Below are 11,868 nucleotides of genomic sequence, written 5' to 3' on the forward strand. Positions count from 1 at the left end.
CTTGAGGGAAAAGTTCAATTATCTTCAACTTGAAAAGTTACGCTCGACACTACTGAGAGGCTTATGCTGAATTAACTGCATATTTCTATTCAAATCTTAGCTTTTTGGATGCGAATAGATTCTCCTTCAGCGTTAAAGACCAAGACTATGTTGTGGATATGAATATGCGAGATGTGTTAGAAGTTGAAAGAGGAAGATATCAACCAATCAAAGTTTCCATTGCTCGGGCCACACTTGAACCGGTGAAGGACGGGAGAACGGATGAAAAGATCACCTACTTAAGGATGGGTGCATTCAACATCTTGCTTCACAAGATTGTGATTAATTGCCTCCGACCGAAATCAACTTCCAAGACCGATGTTTCAAGTTCGAGGCCAAGCGATGTATGCCATTCTCTTTGGAAAAAGGTTTTCTCTCCCTCACATTGTTATGTTTCACATGTATAGAGCAATGATGAAGGACAGAGGTCAACTCCCTTACCCAAGCCTTGTTACGAAGTTATTCAGACATCTGAATATTCAGCCTCCACAAATCTTTTGTGTTCGACCATGCGATCATATGGTGGTAGGACTGAAAATGGTGACCAAAATGCGTCTGAAGGAACTGAGCAAGGAGTTGGAGAAATTCAAGGAGAAGACTCTTGCCAAATCTCATCAAATCTCTTCTACAGCTAAAAGAAAATGGAAGGAGCCCATGGTTGCTCCATCCAAGAGAAGAAGAGCTCTCCTTGTTGAGGATGAAGATGATGAGGAAGACATCACCATCTCTCGCATTGGCTTTGAAGAATTTAAGTCGTCTGTTCCACGAAAGAATCGGAACAAATGACAAAAGAAGCAGAGGAGAAGGAAGAAGAAGAAAGATAAGCTGAAAAAGAAGCAGAGGAGGAAAGACCTAAAGAAGAAAGAAGAGAAGAAGGAGAACCCGAGGAGCACTCTTCTCCACATGAAGGCATGGAAACAGGGGGAGATTAGGAGAAAGGAGTGAAGTCTTCATATCCTGATGCAAGTGAAGGAGTCAGTTGCTCACCTGCAGACCCAGAGGATGTTTATGCCTCTCAATTTCCAGAGGAAGGTCATGAAGTTTCATCGCCAAACCTCCGAGATTATGCTGATCTACCATCGTCTGCATTTACTCCATCAGATCGAGCCGAAGCAAGTACTCGGACCGATAATGGAGCAGATTTTCGCAGAATCATGGATATTCTCTTGGAGATGCGAGGTCAAATTTATGCCTTGGGATGCGAAGTTCAAAGCTTGAAGAATGAAGGTCAAGCTTCTTCCTGTTCATTGAATGATAAGATGCAAGCCCTCTCTGTTCAGAATCAGGCCAATGCCAAGAGTGAAGAGATTGCACAACTAAAGGAAGACTTTAAAAGGCTGGAAGGTATCGTTCAGTCTATGGAAGATTTCCAGCTTGTCCGCGTTCCCAAGCAATCTTGACTTCATCTAATCCTTTTTAATGATGACAAAAAGGGGGAGAGATGCAATATTTGAACAAAAACTTTCAATCATTAAACTTGTAACTGTTTGTTGGATTGTTTTGTTGTTTGAACTCGTTTGACTTTGTTTTGTGTACGGATGAGAACCGAACTAGACTTGGACTTGACTGCTTCTATTAACTAATATTGATATCTTATGGATGGCTTCATCATATACTAGACTAACCTATTTTCTGTGGTTGCAGATTCTAGTGTTATTCTTTTAGCCATAAGATATGCAGAAATGTTTTGCAGGTCAAATATATCCAAATCTGCAGGAAAGTTTTGTCACCATAAAAAATGGGGAGATTGTTGGAGAAATCTTCTTGAAGTGTTTTGAAGTTGACAAAACATTTCTATCAATCTAGTCCGAAGGCTTGCGGACTCTGCTTTGTTTAAAGTCGAAGACCTCTGGACAGCCAGACTCAAGACTCAAAGTCTAATCCTCATTGACAGTCTTTAATCCGTTGAAGAAAGGTTATCCAGAACCGGATGTTTCGTTAAGGATTTAACCTTATCAACTGGAGAAGATCTCGTGGATGGAGAAGACATAACGGAGTCCTTTGATTGATCGAAGATTGACTCGATAATTGAAGATCCGGTGATTGTCTAAATATTATTGGAAGGTTCTGCCTATGGAAACCGAGATCCTGATTGTATGGGCGAACATGATTGATGGGCTATCAACACGTTCCTTTAATAGCTTGAACAATCTTCCTAATTGATTCCGTCCAACGGGTAGATTGGAGGAATTCCTTTGGTAAGTGCCAACGGGTATGATGGCATAAATGAGTATATAAGGAAGACGGTCTTAGTTGTTCAAGGTGTGCGCGATAGAAGAATTCCAAAGTCGAAGCTCCTTTTTGTTTAGACAATTCCTTTGAGCGAATACTTGTATACAAAAGAGAGTCTATATTTGTGAGAAATCTTGAGGAGGTGTGGTAGAACATCTACACTTTGTGGAATCAAGGCAAAGCTGTGCTGTAACTTCTCTTTTGTTCATAGTGGAATCCAGCCAATAGGCTGTCGGTGAAGAAGAGTGGACGTAGGCTTGATATAAGCCGAACCACTATAAACCGCGTGTTCAATTTTCTCTTCTCTCGGTCTTACTTTGATTATCGTTTGTCTCAAATCCTTCAACTGTCTAGTATTGTGCAATTGTTGAAGAAAAATCTTTTATATACCTATTCACCCCCCTCTAGGTACTCATACTAGCAACATCAAAGAGAAGATAGAATAACACATAAATCTCAAGGAAAATGGCGACCGAGAGCAACAAGAAGGTCACACAGATATTGAACGTGGAGTATTTGTCCTTGTCTGACAAGGAAAAAAGCACCAAGACCATTACGGTGAGGAGTATACTCACGGTGCGAAGAGTAAAGCCCCATCGTTTCTGGAACACTATCGCCTTAGTGTAGAGCAAATCGTACATGAGTCCCAGTTCAATCTCGATAACTCTGAATACCACGTGAAAACTTTTATCCTTGAGTATTGAAAGGCTAGTGTCACGTTCCTCAATGCTAAGCACGAGATCCATGAAAAGGCGCCGGAAAGTGTCGAGCAGGTCTTTGGCTAATGTTAACTCGGCCCGGTTGTTGCGCATGCTCATATCGTTTTTGTTTGCACGATTATCTTGCTCGCCCTGTTCGCGCTTCTCCTCCAATTCATTGCGGCAGTTACTCTGTTCCCCATCCTGTTCGTCCTGCCTCTTCTTCTTCAATTTACTGGGTAAGAGCGTTTCATCACAAGACGTAAGATTTCCGTCTGCCTCCGAATTGTGTCCAGCGTTCACTTCGTACACCTCGATTACCACGTGCGGCGTGACGTCATAGCCCTCGGCCTTCTTCAACATATATTCCTCCAGGATCCTCGGGCGATGGAGAGGAGGGTCTGGGGTTGAGTCCCTGAACTGTTCACTGCTCGCGGCCCGGAGGGCCTAAACCCCTCGCCGTACTTTATGAGGCCAGAGACCATTATCAGAAGCGAAAGCACAGAGAGTTCGGAGCCTGTCAACGCCTGGAAGAAAATGAGCAGTGTCCCAACCATTTGGACGACGAGTCTGAGAAAATGCCTCAACCAGAGCTCGTTGTCCTCAAGGGAGTAGGCCGTGATGGTGTCTGGACCGCCCAGGTGTAGCAGCAGGAATGGCGTCCAGAATGCAATCATCTGGGCGTCTGGGTTCAGCCCAGCAGTGGCAGCGGCGGCACCAAGGTCGCGCCGCATTTGTGCTAGCCGGGTCGCAATCTTCCCAAGCGTGTAGATCGCAACCGCATCTGCCGACAAGTAGAGTGACCAGACCAACGCCTGCAACCACAAGTTGGGCCGGTACTTCCGGTGACGCCCGAGGACGATGAGCACAATTTGAACAGTGAGGCTGAGGAGTACCAGGACTCGCAGTTCCCATTCCTCCCATAGTTCCTTTAGATGTGAAGACAACCCCTCCATTCCCTCTGTTTATTAGTTTTTCCCGGAAAGAAGGAAATCTGAAAATGGTATGCTTTGTCACAAATAGAGTTCCACACGAGACGACAGATACTGATGACAAATTCGAAGTTCATTACATACCAACTTGCGTCAAAGTACAATTTTGAGCAAATTTGCTGATTTTTCTGAGGTTGCAGTACTGTCTCCTCTCCTTCTACGGATGAATTTTTTCTGGGGTTGAGAGAGAGAGAGAGAGAGAGAGAGAGAGAGAGAGGAGGAGGAGGAGGAGGTGAGCCTGAGAATATGTCCTCTCACAGGAGACGGAAGCATTTTATACACAGATGTGGGTCCATCCACTAAGAAAATACTGGGTACTTGAGACATACCACATCAAATGTACTTGAAGCCACCCATTAATTGCCACGTGTACACCAGTGGCCCCACGTCAGACTTCGTCTTCCCTCTCTCTCACTTTCTTTCTTTTTCCTCCTCTGTCCCAAAATCTAGGGGTGTGCATGATCCGGGCGGATGATTCCCAACCTAAAATCGAGAACCGCCCACTAAGAATCAGTTCCGAGGGATCCACCCGTTAGTTGTATGGATCAAGTCTCATAATAATAATAATAATAACATTTTCTAAATCCCACAATGAGAACTCTTCATATCGAGTAATATACTAGAAACCAAAAGTTACAACAACTATAAATCAAAACATAATATTGAATCAATGTCATTGCCATTTCGAGATTGTTATATAACAAAAGTACAAAAATCAAAAGATGAGTCAACCATGACCACTTGAAGATAATAAATTCTACAAAAGATTAAAATAAAATTTTATCCATTAACGGTTAGGCAGTGAACTCAGTGGATTATTAACATGTTCCAATTAATGCTGTAATGGGTGTCCAGATGTTAGACCAAAAACAAGAGCAAAGTTAAAGTACAAGATTTAGAAGATTGAAAAGAGAAATTTGAGAGATTAATTGACTGAACTAAAAATTATCATTTCTTTTCTTCCATAAAGGTTCAGGGAATAACTTCAATTCTATATGCTCTTCACCAGTCTTGGATGCAGAAAACATGATTGCTTTTGAAAGAGAGGTCATATAAGAAATTTAGAACAGCAATCTAATAAACTAACCAACCTCTACAGCTGCTTTTTAATGTGAGAAAACTTGCAAAAAGGAAAGAGCAAAAACGGATCATTTTTCTCTTATTATAGAATCGCATTAGGAAACTTCTTCAGTCATGGAAGGAGCATCCTACATTAAGGAACAGTCACTAATCACAGTAACTCATCAACCAAGTATAATTTAGTCTTGAACAGTGTTAGACCTTTTTCAAATAATACTCCAAAATATTGAAGATCAAGACTAGAGCACTTCAATCATTGACAAGTCACAAAGGTAATAACTACATGCAACTATAGATAAATAACACATATAACCAAATTTTCATAATCATCTCAATGTTGTCGGAAAAAATAAGTTTTGGGATGTCATATATTAGAAACTACACTAGCTTTTATATTAGGACCTCTCCATTTGGTTTGATTGGAGATTACCCAATTTAATTGATTTTTTTAGTTATTTGATTTGGGTTAGTTAATTAGTAATTTCAATTTTTTTAATATTAAAAATTAATATTTAATATAATCAGTTCGGTCCGGGTGGACGGATTCGCTCATGGAACCGGGAATCGGACTAGTACCCACTGGTTTCCATAAATTGGAACCAGGAATCGGACCGGTTCCCTCAAGAACCACTGGTTCCGGGCGGTTTCAGTCTGGTTCCCGGTTCTTTTGCACACCCCTACCAAAATCTATCTTTAGCAGGTTAGCGACGTCCTCGATACCTTTCTTGGCTCCATCCTCTCCGCCATCAACATCCTCGATGCTTCCCATCTCTGCACCCTCTTCGTCCCTGCTGGCACCGATGCTGCCGTCTCCACTACCGGGACCTACTCTCTCTTCTCTACCAGACTACCACGTCATCATTTATTATTGTAGATTAAGGAAAGGGTGAACGATGGAGGATGATATAGAAGCAAGTCAAGTCATTAGTCATCTTCTTTGATTGGTCATCAATCATATATCATACTGTGTACATAGAACTGTCAAATCGATAGGTTGAGTCAGTTCAGGATCGAGTTATAAATGGTCCCATTTAAATTGACCAATTTAACCCACTTATGACATATTTATTGTAATGCAAAATTTTTAATCCATGCACGATCCGATTCAATCCATTCAACAAAATTTAGAAAATCTTGTTTCTTATATATTTTTAAAATATATTACTAAAATACTTTCATACTATACAAATTTAGTGGAAATTTTTTATAATTTTTCTAAAAAAATTGAAACTTCGTTTTTTTTTTTAGTAGAAATGGTTTTCCAAGAAATCATTTCTTAGGGAAAAAAATATTTTTGGTATTTGCCTGAAATTTGAAAATAAATTAAAAATATTTTTCATTGTTTGGTATGAAAAATTTGATTTGATTTTATTCCAGGCACTCCTTTTAATATTCTTTTTACTTTTTAAAAAATTGATTTTTCTTTTCTTTTCTACTAAAGATCCATTTTGACAAGTGTACCTAAACACTTATTCATCGCCCGCCTTCCTTCACCTCAGAGTCTATTATTCCGTTTCACCTCAGGGTCTATTATTCCGTGGCCAAAAGCCTGATTGCCTTCCGTCACATCTTCATCACGGTCCTTGACTTTTTTTTTTTTTTTTTTCATTACTCGTCAGCACTTTTGTAGAATTACTTGTCGGCACTCTTATCCATGGATAAGGCATGTGCTGCAAACATTTCTATGTCAATACAAGCGCCGTCATTTTGGGTACGAAATCGATAGCAAAGTGGTGACTTTCTACAGTTCGGTCCCCTCAAAATGGAGTTTTCTTCTCTAGGGTCTACCTTTTCCAAGTTGGATTTGCAAGAAATCCTGGAAAAATAACAGGTGGAACAATACAATCGAATATTTCTTTTTAGGGAAAATCTAGATATATATAAGCTAAATTCCACCTTCCAAAGTTCACCAATTACTTTGGTGTATTTGGTAGACCCTAAATTTTATTTCTGAATGCGCATGAAAATGCTTTACTAATTTACTCTCACTTTGATTTTATACCAATCGCTGTTTCATGAAATCAATCGTTGATCAATCATGAAATTTTTTCACAACATTTTTAAAGCTGTACATTGCATTAATGGTCATAATGTGACCCTTGTTTTAGATATAATATATAGTTTTCGGTCTCATAAAATGGAAGTTTAACTCTCTATAATCAGTATACTTTCGATAAGTTTCGTGTAGTTAAATAGGAAAATTGTCCAAAAAGTGACATATCTATTATACTTTTGTCAATTCAGTTCTAAATTTTTTATTTGTGTCAATTAAATTCTAAACCTTTTTGCGTTTTGCTAATTAACTAAATCAGACAATTTTTACTATAAATTGTTGACGTGAACACTAATCGTCCTACATGGTATGAACATCAATTTTTAATAATATTTTAATATTTTTTTGGATTTTTTCATTATGTTTTATATTTTCCTTTCTTTGGTTTTTTTTTTTTTTGACAACTCTAGCTGAAGAGGGCTAGCAACCCTTGCTTGGACTGGGCAAGGGTCTCAATGCTCTTGCCAACCAGAGACGAGGGCCATACCTAAGGTTCATATTCTTGTGTCTACTAGACAATCCTTTTCAAATGCCCAACAAGATAATTAATTCAACCTTATTCTAAAGTTATATTTTGGCCCGCGTTAGTTGACAGATGAGGACACACATGTTCTCTCCTAAATGGGGTTGAATGATAAATAAATATTGTTGGAGATGATCAGTATAGATTCTTTATATCTCCTTGGATCCTAATTGTCTCTAACGAAATATTTGGCATTAAAAGTCAAGCTTGAAGGGTCCACATCACCTCATGCTTCATTTCAGTGATCCAAACTGGGGGAGATCTTTCCTCAGCTTATTAACCACGTTTTCGTATGCGCGTGCTACACGTTTAGCTTTGTCGTTTTGTGGCCCTTTTTGTTCTGAATCGTTGACGGCCAAGGACATATGTTTCCCACCTAAATGGGGTTGAACAGTTAATCATTCTGCAAATGATAATTAGGATATTTTGTCAATATCCCCTCTTGTGTTGCTTTGTCATTTTGTGCCCTTTTTTTTCCGCATATGTTGACAGACAAGGACGTTTTCCTCCTAAATGGTTTGAATGGTTAATTAATATAATTACAGGCAGTCCGAAGTTCCGCATCATTGTTCTTTATACCATGATGAAATGAGGACCGTCATGATTATCTCTAATAACAAATTTAGCATCAAAAGTCCAGTTTTTAAGGGATTAGGATTTTCTTTTATTTGTCTTACTTTAAATTTTCTTTATCGAATTTTTACTCCGTCTCTTTGCAAAGTATATAAATCAAACCTAAAACTAGATGTTCCCATCCCACTTGATTTCTTTACCATTGATCCTCATGTCACAAATTAGTAGGGTTTGCTTCAGTAACTATCCTTCTCATATAAAAAAAGAGATATAAGAAGTTCGATTTCCACGTTTGATTTTAGGTAGGAGGTCCGATTATCATGTTTTATAAAGAGGTAGGGTAAATTTTTTAAAGTAAGTTAATAATTAAAATATGATTGATTAAAAAAAAAACAACCTCAATGCTCATAGATGGGGTTAGCTGAGTGTGTACGTTGTTTCCTTTTCAACATACATATGCTTCACGTGACTATCACTGGTCTTTTCAGCAATTTAATTGTAAAGCCAAGCTTTAAGAGTCCATGCGAGTAGGTACTTTATTTCCTTTCCCAAATGCAAATTCTCCACCTAACTTTGTCTTCACATGTTCTTGTAAAGGAGACACAAAATATGTCAGGATTGTCTCTAACAACAAATTTGCAAGGAAAACTGGAAAAATCACAAGTGAAACAACAAAAATTGAATATATATAAGGGAAAACCAAGCCGCTGATTGGCTGGTACGCGCACATCGCTTAAAGCAACTTCCTTTAGATTGGGTGCATAGACCCCCTCTATCCTTCTGGAATATTTTAATTTCCGAATGTAACACCCCGTCGTATTCCAAGACTTCTTAAGCTAATACATCGGTAGCTTTTTCGACCAATATATATATATATATATATATATATATATATATATATAAAAAGGGAAAACCTAGATATATCATATAGGTTCCATGTTTCAAAGTTCACCAATCATTTTGGTGCATGTCTATTCTAAAATATACAAAATTAAATATTTCCAAAGACTCTAAATTTTATTTCTAAATGCACATTAAAATGCTTTAGTAATATATTTTCACTTCAGTTTTATACCATTTGTTGATTCATGAAATCATCATAGAAGAATTTTACAACATTTCATTTGACCTATATATTGCATTAATGGTCATAATATGACTCTCGTTTCAGACACAATATAAAGTTTTTGGTCTTATAAAATAGAAGTTTAACTCTCTATAAACAATATACTTTCGATTAAGTTATGTGTAGCCAAATAGAAAAATTGTCCAAAAATTTATAAACCTATTGAAATTTTGTCAATTCAGTTATAAACTTTTTTACTGCATCAATTGAGTTCTAAAACATTTTACTTCTTGTCAATTGACTCAATCTAGCCAATTTTGGCTAGAAATCGCTGTTATAGATGTCGTTCGTCTTATGTGACATGGGTGGTGTTATAGTGAATAATTTTTAGTAATATTTTAATATTTTTTTCGATTTATCATTGCTATTTCTTCTTCTTCTTCTTCTTCTTCTTCTTCTTCTTCTTTTCTTAACATTTCTAGCCAGCGAGGGTGTATTCGAGGGCCCAACACCCTTGCCCAACTCTTAAATAGAATGTTAAAAAATATGATGACATTCACAATGACTATAAGTACTAAAAGACTTAATTAGAAGTTCCTTTACAAATGCCAAGTGCGATAATTAATTCAACCTCATTCAAAGCTATATTTTGGTTTGCGTTAGTTGGCGGATAAGGACACACAGACAAGGACACACACGTTCCTACTAAAATGGGGTTGCATGATTAATTAATATTGTTGGAGATGATTAGGATAGATTTTTCTTATCTCCTTGGATCCTAACTATCCCTAACAAAAGATTAGTGCGGTGTTAAAAGTCAAGTTTGAAGGGTCCATATCATCTCACGGTTCATTTCATTGATCCTGAAGACCTTTCCTCAGCTTATTAACCACGTTCTTGTATGTGCGTGTTACACGTTTTGCTTTGTCATTTTATTGCCCTTTCTGTTCGTAATTGTTGACGGCCGAGGACACCTGTTTCCTCCTCAACGGGGTTGAAATAGTTAATCATTCTGTAAATAATAATTAGGAGATATTCTTAATATCTTACCTTCCGTTGCTTTGTCAGTTTGTGCCTCTTTTTATGGCATTTGTTGACGGACGAGGACGTTTTCCTACTAAATGGTTTTGAATAGTTAATCGATATAATTACAGATAGTCTGGAGATTTTCTGCATCATTGCACTTTATACTATAACGGAAATGAGGACCGTCATGATCATCTCTAATAACAAACTTGGCATCGAAAGTCGAGCTTTTAAGGGAGTAGGATTTTCCTTTATTTGTCTTGCTTTAACTCTTCTTTTTTATTTTTTATTCCATCTCTTTGCAAGCATAAAGTCGAATTCGAAACTATTCATTCTCATCCCACTCAATTTCTTTAGCACTAAAAAAGAGAAAATTCTTTATCGTTAAGCCTAGTGGATGGCATCAGTTAAGTAGATACCTTCTTTTCTTTCAAATATGCATATGCTTCACGTGACTATCACTAGTCTTTTCAGCAATTTAATTGTAAAGGAGATACAAAATATGTCGGGATTATCTCTAATAACAAATTTGATGGAATTAAAAGTCAAGCTTTAATAGTCCATGCGAGTAGGTACTTTGTTTCCTTTCCAAAATGCAAATTCTCCACCTAACTTTGTCTTCACATGTGCATGAAAACAGTGTATCATTATTAGTAATCTCTTTTGGAGATGGACAACATAGAGTAAAACCGCGTTCAATAATTCATTCATTCATTTATTTATCATTTTTCTTGGGGCCACATTTGGACCTTCTTTACGTCTTGGTAATTATCTCATTGGGACAAGAAGCCTATACATTGATCTCAAGAGCATTGAGTATTTCAAGATGCTAGCACGTCACTCAAATAAGTGTTGATAATTTCAGATGTTTGTAAGAAGGTAAATAGAAGCCGGTAAAAGATATAAGAATTTGTTTCTGTTAGTGATGAGGGTAGTTTGTAATTTTGAGACAAATGTTAAGAAACTAAGTCAAATAAGAGTTTTTTTTTTTTTTTTTTTGGTAAGGTAAGAATATATTGATAGACAAAGGACAAATGTACACAAACGGCACCAAAACTTACACTCTCACTGCGTGCAAAAGAGTGGAAGGGAACCGCGCAAAAGCCTCAAGAGGCAAAGAAAGGAAGAACACAACAAACAACAACACAACAAAAGACACAACACAACCACCGGAAACAGCCACCGGACTCAAAGGAGGCCTGGGAATCCGGGAGCGTAACACCCGCTTTGGAGACGACCGAGCAAGATCAAAAGATAACACCCAAGGGGTTACGTGAAGATACTAGGGTCGAGATTCCAACCCCTTTGAAGACGCCGATTCCTTGGATTGTCGGGACATCCTTGTAGGTAATTGCTTTATCTTTAACCATCTTTATCAAATGATTCTTCAAAGCGGGAATATCAAGAGATTCCCCACGGAAAATCATAGCATTTCTCTTCTTCCAAATTAGATAGCAAAGAGCTCCAAAGGAATAGCGGGATACCCTATGAAAGAAGTCCTTACCCGCAAGGAATTTCATAGCCCAAGCAAGGTTTTCCGCCCAAGTACCGTTCCTCCACGGCAAATTGCACCTAGTTGCCCAAAA

General features: G+C 37.9%; 1 protein-coding gene across 1 annotated transcript; it reads right to left on the reverse strand.

Annotated features, from left to right (window-relative positions):
• Positions 1–2,675: 2,675 nt before the first annotated feature.
• Positions 2,676–3,925, reverse strand: LOC104424021. The gene is made up of 2 exons (XM_039303003.1): positions 3,524–3,925; positions 2,676–3,416 (listed from the first exon to the last, which is right to left on the reverse strand). The coding sequence occupies exons 1-2, from the start codon at positions 3,923–3,925 to the stop codon at positions 2,676–2,678; spliced, it is 1,143 nt and encodes a 380-aa protein (XP_039158937.1).
• Between the last annotated feature and the right edge of the window lie 7,943 nt (positions 3,926–11,868).

This window comes from Eucalyptus grandis, chromosome 10 (genome assembly GCF_016545825.1).
Source record: "Eucalyptus grandis isolate ANBG69807.140 chromosome 10, ASM1654582v1, whole genome shotgun sequence".
Taxonomy (NCBI): domain Eukaryota; kingdom Viridiplantae; phylum Streptophyta; class Magnoliopsida; order Myrtales; family Myrtaceae; genus Eucalyptus; species Eucalyptus grandis.

Bases quoted from the DNA above. Each gene is read 5' to 3' on its own strand.
- LOC104424021 (XM_039303003.1), bottom strand. From the start codon at position 3,925: ATGGAGGGGTTGTCTTCACATCTAAAGGAACTATGGGAGGAATGGGAA. The intron at 3,417-3,523 runs GTTGGGACACTG...CGAGGGGTTTAG, and splicing joins TCAGACTCGTCGTCCAAATG to GCCCTCCGGGCCGCGAGCAG.